The sequence below is a fragment of the Somniosus microcephalus genome, chromosome 9, assembly GCF_052327205.1.
Source record: "Somniosus microcephalus isolate GS21.2 chromosome 9, FLI_Smic_1.0, whole genome shotgun sequence".
NCBI lineage: Eukaryota > Metazoa > Chordata > Chondrichthyes > Squaliformes > Somniosidae > Somniosus > Somniosus microcephalus.
Window position 1 is genome coordinate 28,509,155 of NC_140995.1, and position 20,099 is coordinate 28,529,253.

General features: G+C 44.9%; 1 protein-coding gene across 1 annotated transcript in view; it reads left to right on the forward strand.

The window, feature by feature from the left end:
- The window catches only part of csmd1b (CUB and Sushi multiple domains 1b), a 1,295,488-nt gene that overhangs the window by 729,213 nt on the left and 546,176 nt on the right, over positions 1-20,099 (forward strand). Inside the window, exon 26 of the mRNA XM_085996460.1 lies at positions 6,946-7,062. Coding sequence (XP_085852586.1) covers positions 6,946-7,062 — 117 coding nt within the window. The remainder of the gene's footprint in view (positions 1-6,945; positions 7,063-20,099) is intronic.

Consider the following 20,099-nt stretch of genomic DNA (forward strand, 5'->3'; position numbering starts at 1 on the left):
TGCAGGCCTTACGCCTGGTTTTTACATTTCTAAAATCTAAAGACTTACCCTCACGGAAAAACCTGTAAAAAAAAAACGTAAGTTCAAAGCGCACGCGCAGACTCCCGCGCGCACGCGTTCGACCTCTGAACCCCTTCGTTCAGAGGAACGGAAGTGCCGGCTTCCCGCGCATATGCAGTGCATGCAAGAAACCGGCACTTCCATCGGGTCCACGCGTGAGTACCCCGTGCGTACTCACGTGTTGGGACCCGAATTTCTGGGCCATTATGCATTCCTAAAAACACAAGTTTTTGCTTTCTATGACAACAGTGACTACACTTCAAAAGTACCTCATTGGTTGTAAAGCACTTTGGAACTATCTGAGGTCATGAAAGGTGCTATATGAATGCAAGTATTTCTTCTTTTGATAACTACTTGCATTTATATAGCGGCTTATCATCAGAAAACATCCCAAGGCACTTCACAGGAGTGTAATCAGACAAAAATTGCCACTGCGCCAAAGAAGAAGTTATTGGGGGGTGAGGGGGTGACTAAAAGCTTGATTAAATAGATAAGTTTTAAGGAGGAGAGAGAGGCAAAGAGATTTAGAGAGGGAATTGCAGAGCTTAGGGCCTATACAGCTGAAAGAATGGCCACCAATGGTGGCGTGAAGGGAGTGGGGGATGGGTAAGAGGCCAGAAGTGGAGGAATGTAGAGATCTCGAAGGGTTGTAGAGCTGGAAGAGGTTACAGAGAGAGGGAGGGGCAAGGTCATGGAGTGATTTGACATTGATAGACTGGGAGCTAGTGTAGGCCAGCGAGCACAGGGGTGATGAGTGAACGAGACGGTACAGATTAAGCTATGGGCAGCAGAGTTCTGGATGAACTCAAGTTGAAGAAGGGTGCAAGAGAGCATTAGATTAGTTGAATCTGGAGGTAACAAAGGCATGGAGGAGGGTTATGTGGTGTATGTAACCTGTTCCACCTTAAGAGAACTTAAGCCTGTTCCACCTTAAGAGATGTACTACTTTCTCTGGCTGCTGTATACGTAATACCGGTGGTGACCACCGGTATATAAGTACTGTGTAGTGATATTGTATTTAGTATAGTCCTGACCTCCAACTAGAAAAGACCTGTTGAAACTTTATTCTTGTAGTCTGTGTCAGTAATTAATCTTGATACAACTGGAACACACAGACTTAACAGGTTACAGCAGCAGATGGGCTGAGGCGGGGTGGAGATGGGCGAGGGTATGGAAGTGGAAGTAGACGGATTTTGTGATGGAGAGGATATGTGGTCAGAAGCTCAACTCAAGGTCAAATAGGTTGTGAACAGTCTGGTTCAGCCTGAGTCAGTGGCCATGGAGGGGGAATCGGTGGCTAGGGAACAGAGTTGCTGGTGGGGCTGAAGACAATGGCTTTGATCTTGCCAATTGGAGGAAATTGCAGCTCATCCAGGAATGGATTTTGGACAAGCAGGCTGACAACACAGAGGCAGTGGGGGTTTGAGAGAGATGATAGTGAGTTAGAGCAGGGCGTCCTCGGCATGTAGAATTTGACATCATGTCTTAGGATGATGTCGCCGAGGGACAGTATGTAGTTGAGAATTAGGAAGAGGGCCAAGAATAGATTCTTGGGGGAGTTCCTAGTAATGGAGAAGCCATTGCAGGAGATTCTCTGGCTGTGACTGGATAGGTAAGAATGGAACCAGGCAAGGGCAGTCCCACTGAGCTGGACATCAGAGGAGAGGCGTTGGAGGAGGATGGTGTGGTCAACTGTGTCAAAGACTGCAGAGAGGTTGTGAAGGATGAGGAGGGATAATGCACCACAGTCACAGAGGATTTCTTTGTGACTTTGACTTGGGCTGTTTCTGTGCTGTGGCAGTAACCTGATTAGAGAGGTTCAACTGTGGAGTTGAGGGAAAGATGGGCACAGATTTGTGAGACAACAACCCCAAAAGGATTTTGGAGAGGAAAAGGAGGTTGGAGCAGTGGCGGGAGTTTACATGGATAGACGGGTGAAGGGTGGGATTTTTAAGGAGTGGGGTGATGACGACGGATTTGAAAGGATGAAGGACAATACCCAAAGAGAGGGAACTGTTTACAATGACAGCTAACGTGGGCCCAGAAGGGAAGTGAGGTCGTCATTGTGTAACATATATACAAATGGCTGCTACTGACCTCTGCGGAATACCAGGCAACATTTGGCTGTGTCATTAGTGGGAAGCAATGCTTCCGAAATGAAGAGAGTGCCATTTGTAAATTAAAAGGATGGTGCAGATCTCTGTCTCAGAGCCTCTCCAAACATTAATGTTTGAGTTGTGACTTTTGGTGATTAGTGAACTTTATCACTAATGTATGCTATTGTTTTGTTAATTTGTGGTACAATACCACAACTAAAAAATGTTTTAAAATCCTTTTAGAGAAATGAAGAAAACATTGAAAACTATTAAGACTACAATTAAATTAAATAAAATTAATATTCACAATGTTCATCAAGAAAAGAAATTAAAGTCCCAAGGGGAAAAATTCGGTTGATTTGCGCCTCCCGTTAGCGCTCTGGGACACTAACGGGGCACAGAGCAACTAGCACCTGGGCACGGTGCCGCTAACGCCTCCCGCGAAATTCAGCGGGAGGTTAGCGGCGGCAGTAACCGTTAGCGTCCCATGGCACTGCGCCGCCGGCAGTGACGTCATCGCCATTCGCAGCACCCCGCTCATGCCCCGGTCGTGATCTTCGGTAGCGCCTCCTGACTTACCGCCAGACGCTATATCCGACGAGGTCAGGGGGGCCTACCTGCAGCTGGGGCAGCACAAATTAAAGGAAAGGTGCCGGGCGGCCATTTTTGTTGCTGGCCGCCGTCCAGCACCTGCCCCCGTTGCCGTCCCCGGACTCCTGTGCAGCCCCCCCGTGGAGTGCTGGCTGTGCTCCGTGAGCCTGGCACTTCTCTTGAGTGCCGGGCTCTTTTGCCGGCACTCCGATCCCTGGTGGCCCAGCTGGGCCCCAGGTCGCACTGCGCCCCTCCACTTTAATAAGCATGGCGCTGCGGCACATCGCGCCATGATATTCACTCGCAGCGCTCGAAGAAGTAGCGAGAGCGCTTCCAATAGTGCCCTGCCACCCTCTTGGGGCACTACCGGTGAATTTTGGGTGCGGGGGTGCTAACCTTTTTGGGGCGCTAATAGTAGCGCCCCAGCGAAGTTACCCCCCCAAAAGGGGCGCGACCCAATTTTTCCCCCTAAGTATTTTATCTGTAGCACACTAACTGCAATTTTTCCTATAGAAATTGACTGTCAGTTTCTGTTCACGTACTTTCTGATACTTTATGGGAGCTTCCATCAAGTGATTGACAAACCTATTCTGGAGATGGGCTGTGTATAGCCCTTTGTGGTTTTTTCTGAAATTGCAAGTGCCTTTTTAATTAATGGGTGAAGATTATTTTAGGGCTTAGTCTTAGTTTTTGTGATATTGCCTGCATTTATTTGCGAAGATCCATTAGAATACAAATACCTACTGAATGTAGTGTTTCCTTTTTAACCGAGCTTTCCATTGAGTTGGGTATTCCTTTGTGGGTAATCTGAAATTGCAGATGCCTTGTTTTTGACAGATGAGAATTACTTGAAAGCCTGTGAAAAGTATTGTGAACCCATTTGTTATTTGTCAGAATGGCCTTTACTTTCTGATTAGTTTGACATTGTTTTATTTGACAATATGCAACAATCATCCTGAAAATCAAGAATTACTGACTGCTACGTACGGAGAATGCAAGAGACAGAAGCTGCAGTATTCTTCATTTTCATATCTTTGGCCAACACAATGGCCCATTAAGCCGTAATATAAGCTAAGAAGCATAGGTGCATTGGGTCAGTCACATCTCATGGCCTATTGACATGACAACCTTTAATTATCTGTGAACAGGAAACACGTTAGCTAGCACATTTTCCATCATTACACCAAGTAAAGCTGACTACCTGTACTATGATTGTAACGGTTGAGAGATTTTATTCATAATGTCTATGGGGGGAATTTTAGCCTAAAAAAACAGGAGGGTTTGGAGCATGGGGGTAGTTAAATTGTTAAAAATGGGATTCCCCACCTGATCACGCATCTAACCCGTCCATTTCCGGTTTTAACGGAGGCAGGACCGGGCGGGCGACCAACCTGCTCCCAGGAGGTGGAACATCAATTTAATATTATAATATTAAAAAATAGCATTTTTTTACATCCATTTAACTGCATGTGGACGGGTTTCACACAATTTGTGAAACCTGGCAGTTAGCGCAAGATGGGGACTGCTGCATCCAGGAGGTAAGAGTCTTTATAATTAACTCCCGGATCCAGGGTTCCTGCCTAACCCACCCCCCGCGATCGGAGACCCCCCAACGAGGCCTCCGATCCCCCAACCCAGGCCTCTCCCCCCCCACCCCACGATGATGCTGAGGCTGGTCACGATCCACCGCTGGCCGGCCCCAATCTTCACTTCACCCACCCCCGATCATCCGGCCTCGATCTTCTCTTCCCCCCCTCCACCCCCCCGATCATTCTCCCAACCCGAAGCCCAATCCTCTCTCCCCCCGACATCTCTGCCCGACCCCCCCCGCCCCTGATCCATTTAACGACACGGCCCGATCCCCTAATCCTTTCCCCGGCCCAATCCCCAGTGTTCTCTCTCTCCCCGCTCCCCCCCAACGTCGATCTTTTTAACGGCCCAGCCCTCACGCGATCCCTCCCTCTCTCCACAGTCCAGTCAAAGGCCTACCCGCCCGCAGCCAGCCAGCCTCCCAATCTGGCTGGCTGTGGGCGGGAAACCGAGGCCTCATATGTAAATCAGGCCCTGCCATTAAAGTCGGCAGGGCCTGAGGGAAACCTGGCCTCATGGGTTTCCTGCCAGCATCGGAGCCCCCTTGCCCCCAATCCACCTTCCTCCAGAAAATTCTGGCCTATATATTTTTTTTTTTACTTTCTGATGAACATACTCGCCAACTACAATGTCAAAGATTATTAAGCTTCTGTGGGGTAGAATCTGTGGTGGTCTGATGCATTTTGTATGCTGCGGTGCCTGTGTGAGTTTTGTGCCTTGGCCTCATTAAGGCCCCAGATTTAATGCAAAAATATGAAATGAACAGCAGTTATTGGGAAAGATTGAGCAATCTAGGCCTTTTTACTCTGGAAAAGAGAAAACTAAGAGCAGACCTGATTGTGGTCTACAACATTCTGAAAGGATTTGATTGGGTGGATGTGGAGAAATGGTTTCCATTTGTGGTTGAGTCTAGAATAAAAGGGCATAAATATTAAATAGCCACTAACAGTTCAAATAAAGAATTTAGGAGGAATTCTTTATACAGGGCATGGTGAGAATGTGGAACTTGTTGCTACATGGAGTGATCGAAGCAGATTGCAACGATGTATTTAAGGGGAGACTTGATGCACACATGAAGGAGAGAAATGAACAGAGGAATATGGGGGCATGGTGGGAAGAGGTAATTAGAGTGGGAGGAGGCTTGTGTAGAGTATAAGCATAGACCAATTGGGCCAAATGCCTTGTGGAAACCAGGCAGATGGGTAGGTAGAAACGCGCATGGCATTTACCTACTCAGATCCTGACCCTTTTGCGCCAATTCAGATTTTAACCTGCAGGCAGATGAGGCGCCCGCCTAAAACAGATGGGGGTCTCATGAATTTATGGGCACTGGGATCATAGTATGCCACCAGGCTGAAGCAGGTCTACAAACAGAAGAGGCTCTCCCAAGGTTACGTAAATCATTCCTTTGTGGGGCCAGGAGGAAGAAGAGTGCTCCTCTGGGTCCTATAGGAAAGTTGTGGCCTCCTCTGCTCCAGGCACACCCCTCTTCCCTCCTCTGAGACCCTCCAAAAATCCCCTTTCTCATGACCTAGTTGCTTGCTGGCAGCTGGCCAATGGCATGTGGATGAGGCCCAGGAATTAAAATACCCCAAGCCTCGAATCGAGGCCAGTGATTGCGTTTCGCACACTCAGTTCCCTGCCTACCCGAAATACACTTGGGGTTAAAATCAATCCCAATGTCATTTCAGCAGTGCATTTCCCAGAGTGCAGGGGATCACCGATGACTGCTGTAGATCCATCATGGACTCTATCCTGAACATTGTAAGTGGCCATGTTTCATTAACATTACTTTAAGTTAGAAACCCTTGGAAGATGTAAGTGTGGTAGTGTTTTCAGTTGTTAGTTGCAGTTTGAATGTGTGTCCTGCTGAAGAATAAGTACGCATAAGATGCAATAGAAGAACTGTAAGGTATGTGAGGGCTTGGCATGGGTGAGTACTAACTATGCAACCAGGGGGACAGGCAACATTTTGTGGCTTGCAAATTTGGACCATCTGCCTGCTACATTGTACTGTTGAGCACTCTTACCTTGTCAGGTCCCTTAAAATATGCCACAATCTCTCACATCAGTTCCAGAGTCTTTCAGGTATTGTATGCATAGTTGAGTCTGGTCACCAATGTTGCCAGGTATGGTGCCCTGCTGTCTTGTCAGGAAGGTGCTAGTCACTGTGGGAAATGTGGCAAACAATTTGCACACAGCTATGTCTCGCAAACAGCAATGTGATAACGACCAGATCATCTGTTCTCAGTGTTGGTTGGGGGATAAATGTTGGCCAGGAAACTGGGAGATCTTCCTTGCTCTTCTTTGAAATAGTGCCACGGGATCTTTTACATCCACCTGAGAGGGCAGATGGGGCCTCGGTTTAACATCTCATATGAAAGACAGCACCTTCAACAGCGCAGCACGCCCTCAGCACTGCACTGAAGTGCCAGCATAGATTATGTGCTCAAGTCTCTGGAGTGAGGCTTGAACACGGTATCTTCTGACTCAGAGGTGAGAGTGCTACCACTGTTTAATAATATGATGTAATGGAACATGTTTCTTCTGAGTTACACCTTGTGTCTGCTGCTCAGCACTTAAAAGTCCTTATTTCTTCCCCTTTCAGCTCCGTGTGGCGGACAGCACACTGGATCTCAAGGAGTGGTTCTTTCACCTAATTATCCTCACAATTATACAAGTGGCCAGACATGTTTGTACTCCATCACAGTGCCCAAGGAGTTTGGTAAGTTTATTTCACTTATTGACTAGATATCTGAAGAGTTGATTAATGAATTATTCATTTTAAGCAACATCTTTCTTTATGCGAAATATGCATATTCTGAGTGATCACATTCTCAAATGGTACTCAGTCCTCGCCTGACCCCCCAAATTAAAACCAATTAACATTCGAAGAGAAATTAAGAAAGAGCTCACATTTATATGGTGCTTTATTGTGTCTCTCTTGAACAGAAAAGAGAGAAAATCTAATTGAATCAATGCACATGCCCAGCTTGAGAAATACAGGTATATACAGGAAGAGATATCCCATGAGAGTGAAAAACTCAATAACCCTTTAGTAATTGCATTAGATGTAACTTGCAACTGCTGGATTTGATTTTACAATGTTTCAGGTTCGTGTTGCCTGGCTTCAGTCTGTGTAAAGACTGCGAGATCCTGCAACGATTGCACTGTTGACCCTGCAACAAATACAATCTGCATATTACTGTTGTTGAGCCAATAGAGTGACTTCAAACCGAAGTGAGTGAGAATAGGGCCTGTGATATGCTGGTGACTGAAGGGGGAAGAGTGAGATCATGGGATTGAGACGTTTGATCATCATTAGTAGAGCAGGCAGTCAGGTAGAAGAGAAAAATAATAGTGATTTTTTTTTTCTTTTTTCTTCTTTCAATAGTGATCTTTGAACTCACTTTCCAATTAAAATGTTAAAAAGAAAAATACAGTTGCATTGAAGTGCACTTATTTTTTCCCCCCTGTAGTTGCCCCAGACTTACTAGGTTTACTATTTGTATTTTATGAAAGCAATAAATATTATATCCTCCAGGGTATCTGTCACCTTGTTCTTGATTGACATGGCTGTGTGTGGTGTGCAACTACCCATTTTAATCAGTAGCGTTTGGCCATGTAATCCACAGCCTGTTTTCAGAATCTTGATGGGCAGTTCTTTTTGCATGCTGATTAAAGTAGTGATTGCTCTTCAGCTCCAAAGACCGAATTCTGTTCCTGTCCAAAGAAAGGTAATGAGCCTCTACTCTCGCTGACTTCAGACAGCTCTGCACAAATGCACTGGAGATGCAGAGAGTGCTGGCCATCTTCAATGTGAAATTCCATCTTCCATATCAAATTCCGCAACACTTGTGAAGGGCAGACTGATTACTCAGAAACTGTTCCTCACTAATGTAATAATTTCCAAGTACATGATCTGCAACAAAGAATGGTACTGTTGTCTGGAGTCAATTACATGGCCACTGATCTTAATCCCTTCAATCAGGGGCGGCCAATTATTTGGGCTGGAGGGCCACTTAACAAGTTTTGGTGAGCTGTTGAGGGCCGCACACATAAAATAAATTGTGCCAACAACAGCTACCATTAAAATTTGTTACGGCATTTATTGTGTAAAGAACCGTTCATGTCGTTTCCCCACTTAATAAAAATAACACTTATTAACATGCTAACGAACATGATACCGGTTTATCCAACACTTATCTTAGCCATTGATATTATTATGTCATAATTAAAACTGTAAAACTAGTTAGTTGACAATTGCTGTAAAAATGATATGTGACTCCAGTCCCATACTATGTTATTGACGTTTAATGCCCTTGTGGCAACTAGGATGGGCAATAAATGTTTTCTTACCAGTGTTGCCCACATTCAAAATCCAAAAGTCAGGACGTAACACTCTGGAACCTGTATGCACCCAGAGGGCATAAAAGTGACACTTGGAATTGTCACAGACTTCAGACACTAGGCATAAGTATTTGGTGAAACAATCATATAATTACATGTCAGTGAAAATGATCAGGTAGGAAATGCAGATTCCTACCCAATTTATTTATTAGACTATGGCAATTTATAGACAAGGGTTTTGATTGACTAGGAGCCCAAAAGATAAATGCAGTGTTCCTGATCATATCACTGGTTTGCCTTGGGGATGACTGCAATTCAGCTCTCCCCGCTTGATCTTCGAACTGCAGCTGCGATGTAAGGATCTCAGCAATGAGGGAAATTGAGAAGGGGGGAGAGAAAAGATCTTACTTAACTTGTGCCAAAATTAAACTATGTTTGAATCAGAATAAATGGACTCTGCAGCAATTAATCCATAATGGATGCATGATGCAGACAAATGATTTACTAAGAAAACCACAAATTGTATCAAGCCCAGCATCATAGGTACAAATGACACACTGACTTGACTTTCAAGTCAGTGTATCCTGATAAAGCCCATCTTTTATTGTGTTTCAATATAGATGCAATTGAGAATAGCATCCTCTCAACACACTCGATTGAGTTTTACATAATAACTCAGTACATGAGTTAACCACTCAGCTAAATAATACTGCAGCCTAATTTTCTGCTTATGTCAAGGATGGTGTGCAAACCCATACAGGTAATAATGTCCAGCCAAATGTGCAAAATGTTGCCATGTTTGTCCATGATTCAAGAACTAGAACAGCAACACTAGGCAATCTACTTACCTCATGAATCCAGAAATGCCTAAATCTCAGAATTTCTTTTTAAAATTTCACGAGATTTCGGACTCCAGTTTCAGACCCACTGTGCGGGCTGGATAGAATCCATTGGAAGGCCGGATACGGCCTACAGGCCATATTTTGCCCACCTCTGCTTAGATGTATGTGTCGTTCATTATGGGGCTGATTTTCACTCTCGGTGGCAGATTTAGGGGGGGAAGGGAGGGAGCCCAGCAAGGGAGGCCCAAGGCTTTCTTGTGAGGACCCGGAGGAGCACTCCTGCCACTCCTGGCCCTCTTGGAAACCTGAAAAGTAAATGTAAAACTTACCTTCTGGCCCAGGATCCAGGAGCCGACACTGGCACCCCCACGCCCACCCCTGCTCAGGCCTTAGCTTGAAATTGCAGGTCGGGTCCTGATGACACCATCAGACCCAATCTGCATATTTAAAACAGGGCCCTGCTTCCTTCCTGCGGTGTCCTACTGGCCTGCTCAAAAGAGCGGGTTAATATGGGGACACGGCGGGAAGGAAGTGGGATCAGTAGGAGTAAGTGACTCTTATTATTTTAATTGCCCCCCACCCGCCTGGTTTCCGCAAGGTGGGCCCAGTTAAAATCAGGGCCAGTTAAAATCAGGCCCAATATTGTAACTTAGAAATAAACTGGATTTAAAAGTTAAAGAAAGCTGCTGATGCTGTAACTCTGAAACAAAAACATTAAATTCTGGAAACACACAACAGGTCAGTCAGCATCTATGGAGAGAACAGATGGGTTAACGTTTCTGGTATGAACCCTGAGTGTTTCCAACATTTTCTGTTTTTGTTTTGGATAAACTTGGATTTTTATTGTCTCTTGTTACATGTCTCAGAAATGTCTTCAAATGTGCTTCACGTAAAATAAGTTACTTTTCGAATGTGATGTTCTTGTTACATAGGCAAATGCACCAGCCATCTTGCACGCAGCAAGATCCCACAAATGACAATAAAATGAACAAGAAGTTCATCTGTTTTGTGGTTTTGGATTGTTGGGCAAAACATTGGAAGAGTGCCGAAGGACCTTTAATGTGCATCTGAATTACCAGAACAGACAGATAAGGCATCAGTTTAATGTGTCATTTGGGAATCTGATTTTTTTGGAGACAAACTATGGATGAATGAAGATTATACAGTTTCACAGAAGGCTACAGAGCTCAGCAAGTATAAGAATGTATTACAGTGGGAGGAGGGAATGGGAAAGAGAGGGGTTCTTAACTTTAGACAGTATTTGCTATATATGTGGCCTGAAAAAAATTAATAGAAAGAAACAAAAGAAAGACTTGCATTTATATAGTGCCTTTCACGACTACCAGACGTCCCAAAGCACTTTACAGAAGTACTTTTTGAAGTGTAGGCACTGTTGTAATTTAGGAAATACAGTTAAGCTTGCATAATGTTAAGTCATCTAGTGTTACAGTTAATGTTATACAGGAAACTTTCAATTTACCGGCACCTAAATAACCGGAAATCTCGGTTAACCAGCAAAATTCAGGAGTAGGTTTTACTTCATATTGTATTTGCCTTCTTCCATCTGTTGCTGTGCAAGGGTGTGGCTGCAGCTGTTGCTAAGCTACAGAGACGCTTGGAACTTGTGGCCATTGTTCTACAGTTGTTGCTAAGCAACAGGGTTTGTTGCTTTATACGAAGCTGTCAGCTCTCCCTATCTTTTACTATAGCGTTCGGTTATCTGGAATTTTTGATGAACCGGCACCACGTCGGTCCCGTCCGTGTCGGATAAAAAAAAGTTTTGTGTACTGGCAGCCGGTCCCAGCTGTCCTTGGTATGTTTTTTTACACATTTTGGGTTTGCGCACTGTTCGAGCCGAATAATGGATTTAACAGAACGCATTTGTCTAATGTTATACATAGGAACAGGAGTAGGCCATTCAGCCCTGCTAGCCAGCTCTGCGATTCAATCGGATATTGGCTGATTTGTACCTCAACTCCGTTTACTCCTTAGCTCCTGGATACCTTTACCTAACAACAATCTATCCTTTTCAGTCTTGAAAGAACCAATTGTCCGAGCATCCATACCCTTTTGGGGGAGGGACTTCCAGATTTCTACTACCCTTTGTGTGGAAAAAAATGCTTCCTGATTTCCCTTCTAAATGGCCTAGTTCTAATTTTAAGATTATGCTCCTTCATTCTTGATTTCTCCCGTCAGTGGAAATAGTTTCTCTATATCTACCCTATCGATTTCTTTTAACATTTTAAACACCTCGATCAGATCACTCCTCTACCTTCTATACTCAAGAGAATACATGCCAAGCTTATGCAATCGCTCCTCATAATTTAACTGTCTGAGCAACTGTATCATTCTGGTGAATCTGCGCTGCACCCCCATATATCCTTCCTGAGGTACGCTGCCCAGAACTGAATGCAGTACTCCAGATGTGGTCTAACCAGAGCTTTATACAACTGAAGCATAACTTCTACCCCTTGGTATTCCAGCCCGCTTGAAATAAAGGCCGACATTCCATTAGTCTTTTGCTTGTTTTTTTTGTACCTGACTACTAGCCTTTAATGATTTGTGTACTGTACCTGGACTCCTAAATCTCTTTGTTCCTCTACAGCTCCTAATATTTCACCATTTAGAAAATACTCCGATTTATCATTCTTGGGTCCAAAGCAGATGACCTCACAATTGCCCATATTGAACTCCATGTGGTATAAGAACATAAGAAATAGGAGCAGGAGTCAGCCATTTGGCCCTTCGAGCCTGCTCTGCCATTCAATAAGATCATGGCTGATCTCTACCTCATCTCCACTTTCCTGCACTATCCCCATATCCCTTGATTCCTTTAATGTTCAAAAATCTCTCAATCTCTGTCTTGAATATACTCAATGACTGAGCCTCCACAGAACCTCCGGCGTAGAGAATTCCAAAGATTCACCACCCTCTGAGTGAAGAAATGTCTCCTCATCTCAGTTCTAAATGACCGACCCCTTATTCTGAGACTGTGACCCCTGGTTCTAGATTCCCCAGCCTGGGGAAACATCCTCCCTGCATCTACCCTGTCAAGCCCTGTAAGAATTTTGTATGTTTCAATGAGATCACCTCTCATTCTTCTAAACTCTAGAGAATATAGGCCTAGTCTACTCAATCTCTCCTCATAGGACAATCCCTCCATCCCAGGAACCAGTCTGGTGAACCTTCGTTGCACTTCCTTTATGGCAAGGAGACCAAAATTGTACACAATACTCCAGGTGTGGTCTCACCAGGGCCCAATATAATTGCAGTAAGACGTTTTTACTCTTATACTCAAATTCTCTTGTAATAAAGGCCAACATACCATTTGCTTTCCTAATTGCTTGCTGCACCTGCAGGTTAACTTTCATTGATTCGTGTACAAGGACACCCAGGTCCCTCTGAACACCAACATTTCCCAGTCTCTCACCATGTAAAAAATACTCTGCTTTTCTATTTTACCACCAAAGTGGATAACTTCACATTTCTCCACATTATATTCCATTTGCCATGTTCTTGCCCACTCACTTAGCCTGTCTATGTCCCCTTGAAGCCTCCTTGCATCCTCCTCACAACTTACATTCCCACCCAGCTTTGTATCATCAGCAAACTTGGATATATTACATTTGGTATAGTTTTGCCCAGTCACTAAATCTGTCTATGTCCTTTTGTAACTTGCTGCAAATGCAAATTTGTGGTCCCAATTAACAAACGTTTGAAAATTGTTATATCGTACTTCAACCAACTACAACAATAACACTCATGATGGAGATTGGAAGAAACATGTCCTGGTCGTAAACAGAGGACCTTACCCCTTACTCTAGGGGGGAAAAATTCAGTTGGTTGCGCCTCCCGTTAGCGCCTTAAGAGGGCGCTAATGGGATGCAACGCAACCAGCACTGCTCACGCCTCCTGCAAAATTCAGCAGGAGGTTAGTGGTGGCGCTAACCGGTAGCGCCCTGCGGTGCTGCGCCGCTGACGATGACGTCATTGGCCTGCGCAGCAACCCGGTCACGCCCCGGCCACGATGTTCGAGAGCGCCCCCAACTTATCGCCAGACGCTATGTCCAACGGGGTCAGGGGGGCGTACCTGCGGCCGGGGAGGCGCAATTTAAAGGCGAACTGTGGGGCAGCCATTTTTGTTGCTGGCCGCCTGCCAGCACCTGCCTGCGCTCCCGTCCCAGACCTCCTGAAACGACCCCCCCCGCGGAGTGCTGGCTGCGCTCCAAGAGCCCGGCACTTCTCTTGAGTGCCTGGCTCTTTTGCCTGCACGCCCAGCTGGGCCCCAGGTCGCGCTGCACAAGGCCCCTCCCCTTTAAGAAGGGGAGGAAGGCCTGCAATACCGCGGTGTGACGTGCCGCAATATTGACCCACAGCGCCCCAAGAGGGATGCGGGGTGGTTCCAGTAGCACCCCGCTTCCCTCTTGGGGCGCAACCACTCAATTTCCGGCACGGGGACGCTAATTTTTCCGGGGCGCTACTTTTAGCACCCCAGCGAAGTTAGCGCCCCAGCGCTACTCAATTTTTAGCCCCTTAGGTGTCTTGTTTAAGAATGGATCAAACAATTGTTGCACTCGGAACCCAAATGCTACAGAAAGCTGTTAAAACATCTAAATGACCAACTGTTAACCCACAGGCTCAGATCTTCACTGTACTGGTACTAAATAAACAGAGATTTTTTGATTAAGTCTCAGGAAACAATGAAAACAAAAGATACATGTAGCCCGGAATTTGCGGTCAACGACGAAGTGATGGTGCTCGCTGCTGACCTCGAAGAAAGCTAGTGATCTCTGTGGCATGAATTTCAGCCCTCTCGGCGTTAATTTCATGCTGGCGTCAAGTCTAGGGGATCTCCAGCGTCCAGCAACAGTGATGAGGAGGAACTACTTCATTCAGAGGGTGGTAGGTCCATGGAATATGCTGCCCCAAAAAGCTGTAGAAGCTACATCATTACATAAATTTAAAACAGAAATAGACAGTTTCCGAGAAGTAAAGGGAATTAAAGGTTACGGGGAGCGGGCAGGAATTTGGACATGAGTCTAGGTTCGGATCGGTCATGGCCCTGTGGGTAGCGGAGCGGGCCCAGGGGCCGTGTAGCCTGATCCTGCTCCTATTTCGTGTGTCTAATTCTGTTAGATTCAGGAGATGGTTCTGTGATAGTGGATTGGCGGTTAGGATCAGATCAGCCATGATCTTATTGAATGGCGGAGCAGGCTCGAGGGGCCGATTGGCCTACTCCTGCTCCTATTTCTTATGTTCTTATGTCATTAAGCTGCCAATCACATTGAAGAATTCTCACAGACAGCAAACTAGGAAGTAAAATGCACTGATTTTCCTTCACTTATTAATAATTTTAGAGATCAAAATAAAGATTAGGTCATACACATGGGAATACGGTAGCAGCTGAAATATAAACAAACTTTAATTTTTTTTAAATATATGATTAAAAATTTGACATTCCACAAATATAAACTTTGGCCCAGAAATTCGGCTCTCCACGGGTGAGTACGCACGGGGTACTCACCCGTAGGCCCAATGGAAGTGCCGGTTTCCTGCATGCACTGCGCATGCATGGGAAACCGGCACTTCCGTTCCCCTGAAAGCAGGGGTTAAGAGGTCGTACGCGTGCGCGGGAGAGAATGCGCGTGCGCATCAAACTTGCGTTTTTTTTCAGGTTTTCCCGGGAGGGTAAGTCTCCATAATTTACACATTTAAAACGCAGGCATAAGGCCTGCTTTTTACAAGGTAAGTGGTGAATTAATTAAAATTAAAACATTTTTTCACAGGTTTATTATTTTTAAATACTTTAAAGCAAGGTAAGTTTATTTTTAGCCCCGTTAGAAAATAACATTATTTTTTTCAAAAATTTAAATTATTGTTTAAAACAGTTATTTCATGTAATTTATAGTTTATTTAAAAAATGTGATTAAAAAAAAAAATTATTTGAAGATTTAGTGATGTTTTGGGGCCCGTAGTATTTATAAGGTTTGACAGGAACTTATGAATGGAGCATTCCCTGATTCGATTGTCTCCCCATGGCCCACGTGATCGCAGGGGACGCATCGAACTAACTGCGCCCCTGGGATATGCAAGCACTGCACGCCGGCAGCTGGAGCAGGCCCAGGATCGGAATTCCACAGGGGCCCACAGCTCAACAGCCGGCGCGGTAGGTAAGTGCAGGTCGGGGGCTTGCACCTGTGGAAAGCCCTCGACCCGAATTTCTGGGCCAAGGGCCAGAACAGTTGTTCAGCAGTAATTATGAATCAGTAAAAAGCCAGTTACACCTCATTCACAAGGCTTAACTTTTTCGGGGTTTTTTTTAAGAGCGATAACGCAGGGTATAAGCTTAAGTTCTCATCTGTTCTGTAATTTCTCAAAGATTGCTGGCTCCGGGGAGTTCAACAGCGCACCCTATGAAGAAGTGTAGACTCGCTGACAGCATTTCTGGATTTCCACGTTAATGCGTGCATGCACTATCTCCAGAACTTGCTGTCAGTTTCAGAGGTGTAATGATGGTGAACGCTGAGAGTTTTGCCGTCATTACCACCGCAAAATCCGGGCCAATATTTTCTATTATTTAACAATAAACTCAGTTGAGTTTTCAATCTATAAAACACATTTGCACGAAAAACCTTTTATTAGTTGTAATGGCATGCTTGTTACATTTTATGTCACATTTATCCTCAATGAAAATCTATTGAGTTACAGAGATTACTCTGTTTAACTATGGCAGGTTAAGCTACTAAAGCTTAAACGCTGATAAACATTATCATTGCTCAATCCTTTTGTCATTAGTATTCATCAATTATTTACAGTTCTTATTACTCTGCATATATACTCCCCAGATTTATTTATTGTATATGCTAAATAAGTTATAAATTAGGTATAATCCTTCTTGAGCTTAATTCTAATTGCATAATCGTAACATTTTGAGAGTTTTTTGGGATCTCCTGGAACTATTTAAAAAAAAATCAGTTTATCGCTTCCATTTCATTCATGTTACATCTTGCATGCATCTCTAACTCTTAATCTAGTTCCCATCAGACCCATTCTTTATCAATTGTCTTTGTCGTCACTCCATGATTGTTTCCACATGCTTGGGCCAATTTTCCTCTGCTTTGTGCATGGGAACTTAGTAAAAAGGGTAGAGACCTATTATTCCGGGTCCCCACACCCTTTCTGTTGCATTGGTATTTCCAGGATTCCTACTGGATGAGGAGGTGGAGGAGGTGGAGGGGGTGGATGGAGCGCTTGTGCCTGAAGCAGGTGCAAGCATTCAAATTAAAGCTGGGAATGACGTAACAATGCCTCTTAACTCATTCCCGCTCTCCACCCCCCCCCATGCCAGGTGGGGTGGGCACCCATTGGGAAGGGCACCCAGAAGGAGGATGGAGGATGGAGCCCTTTTAGCTTCCGTTTATGGACAGCAGTCAGAATGCCCTGCAGCCAGCAGCCATTACCAATGCTGCGCTTCTCGGGCCTGCAGCAGCAGCTGGATTTCCACCCTCGTTTACAGGTGCATGGCTTTGCCAAGGGGTGAGTCTGTGCCTGTGGTACATTGCCCTTGGGAGATTACCTGAAACTGCAAACATGAATCAGGTCAGGTCAGGAACGCACTTTTGGTTCACTCTGCCTGATGTGCGAGGGGGGTGCGAGTGAGGAAAATTGGCCCTGATGTATACTCAGTTTTCTTTTAAATCTACTTCCAATATTAAGTATTCCATTAACAGTTGTCTGTTCTCTAATATTTGGCAGAGGCAGACTTTCCCTGTGTTGAAAGATTAACCATTTAACCTTTCAGATTGTTAGAACCAACACCTCTTTAAAACTATCCTCCTGGGATAATAAGCAGTGTTATTTCTGAGTTCCTTAATATCTATTTCCCAAATATGTTTTTTGCAGCTTAGATTTCCTCATAGAAGTCTAATACTAGATTTTAACTCTCAGTGGGAGCCATAGTGGGCGGCAAACCATCTGGCCCCCTGTAGTATGAGGTCCGGGTGATTCTAACTCCGGGGCTTCATCTGCATGTTGTCAATCAGTCTCTTCCCCCCACCAAATATGGCGCTAAGCCCAGGCAGGCAGGAGGCCGCTGCCGAGGGCCCAGAGGAACAATCCCCGGCAGTCCAGTAAGTGGTTGGGAGGGAGGTTGAGAGAGCATCGCAGTCGGTGGAGGTGGAGGGGGAGGCAAGCTGGGCCAGGGAATACCCAAGCACTGCTGCTCCTCCTGGTCACAAGGAAACACGTATAAAAGTGCTTATTTTCTGGACCTCTTGTGGCCCTGGGTCCACTTGTTGCCACATTCGATGGCTTTCTTGCTCAGGCCTGGTTTAAAATTGTTGCCGGGGCCCAATAACCTAATTGAGGCTTGATCTGCATATTTAAAGCTGTACCCCATTGCCTGTGTTAAAACAGCAGATTAAAATTACGTACCGTGGGAAGGCGGTGAGATCGGAGGGGGTAAGTCACTGCCGCGATTTTAACTGCCTGCCCACCCATTTTCTGCTATGGGGCAGAGTTAAATTTGGCCTCTAGTTGCACTGTATCTCCAGCAGCTATATGCAGCCTGATTGAAACGCTGTAATATTTGAATGGTATCAGCTAAGGTCTGTGAAGGATCCTGAACTTTATTGTCTTATGGTTGGTAACTATGGACGTCTCGTATTTGCCCCATGCCACCGCCAGTAGATCTACGTTTCTGGTCTTGTTCATCATCATGTGATAGTTTCGCATTTATCCATGATACTTTTCTTTTTGATTATTTCAGTGCCAATAATAATTTGAACGTTTTTACAATAAGCTGGTAGCATAATCTTGAGAACATAAGAACATAAGAAATAGGAGCAGGAATAGACCACTTGGCCCCTCAAGGCTGCTCCGCCATTCAATAAGATCATGGCTGATCTAGGGCTCAAAGCTACTTCCCAGCCCACTCCCCATAACGCTTCACTCCCTTATCTTGCAAAAATTTGTCTATCTTAACTTTAAATGTATTTAATGACCCAGCCTCCATGGCTCTCTGGGGCAGAGAATTCCACAAATTTACGACCCCCTGAGAGAAGAAGTTCCTCCTCATCTCAGTTCTAAAAGGGCAACCCTTTATTCTGAGACTGTGCCCAATGGAACTGTAAATCGGCAACACTTCCAGTGTACTTCTGCCATAACTCTGGCAGAAGACACGCCAAAAAAGCCGCAAGTTATGCCTGGACGCACATAGCTGGGACTCCCGCCCCCCCCCCCCATGTGGATTTATAGCCCAAATCTCATTGGCCCAGAAATTCAGGTCTCCGCGGGTGAGTAAACACGGGGTACTCACCCGTAGGCCCAATGGAAGTGCCAGTTTCCTGCATGCACTGCGCATGCGTGGGAAACCGGCACTTCCGTTCCCCTGAAAGAAGGGGTTCAGAGTTCGAATGCGTACGCCGGAGAGGCTGCGCGTGCGCATCGAACTTACGTTTATTTTACAGGTTTTCCCGGGAGGGTAAGTCTCCAGAAGTTAGACACTTAAAAAGCAGGCGTAAGGCCTGCTTTCTACAAGGTAAGTGGTGAATTAATTAAAATTAAAACATTTTTTCCACAGGCTTATTATTTTTAAATACTTTAAAGAAAAGTAAGTTTATTTTTAGCCCCGTTAGAAAATAAAATTATTTTTTTCAAAAATTTAAATTATTGTTTAAAATCGTTATTTCATGTAATTTATAGTTTATTTAAAAAATGTGATTTAAAAAAACATTATTTATAGATTTAGTGATGTTTTGGGGCCTGTAGTATTTCTAAGTTTTGACAGCTCTTCCTGTCAAATTTATGAATGGGCATTTCTCTGCTCCGATTGGCTCTCCATGGCCCACATGATCCCAGGGGACGCATCGAACTAACTGCCCCCCTGGGATACGCAAGCACTGTGCGCCGGCAGTTGGAGGAGGCCCAGGATCGGAATCCCACGGGGGCCCACAGCTCAACGGCCGGCGCACTAGGTAAGTACAGGTCGGGGGCTTCCCGCGGGTGTAAGCCCCCGACCCAAATTTCTGGGCCAATAGCTTTGGGTGCTTATTATTAATAAAAGCATAATGTTCTTCAAAACCTAAGTCCTGAATAAGAATTTGCCAATTTGTGAATCCCAGAGGGACCCTGGTTCCAAATGATTTGAATTTGGTCCTGTGAAAGGCCTATGTTTTAGCTCACTGCCAGACATCATAATGTTCCAACATGGTTACAACCACAGTTTCACAGTTAGCTCCACTCTGTGCCTCATCTTTACTGTTGGCTAATATCCAGCTTTCACCCACAGCTTCCCTATTCAGCTATAGCAGTCATCTTTCTCACCCCAGGCTGTCTGGATTATGGCTTGCTCACAGACTTTAATTGTAGGCAAAAGGGTTACATGTCTAATATATTTCAGGTTATCATTGCATACAGTCGATGATTGCAGACTTTTATATTTAATTCTTACACACAATTATAAATCCATTACTGATAATTATATCACTAAAGATAGAAAACAAGTATTCTAAAAACCAGGACTAGACAGACTAGATGCAGGAAGGATGTTCCCGATGGTCGGGGAGTCCAG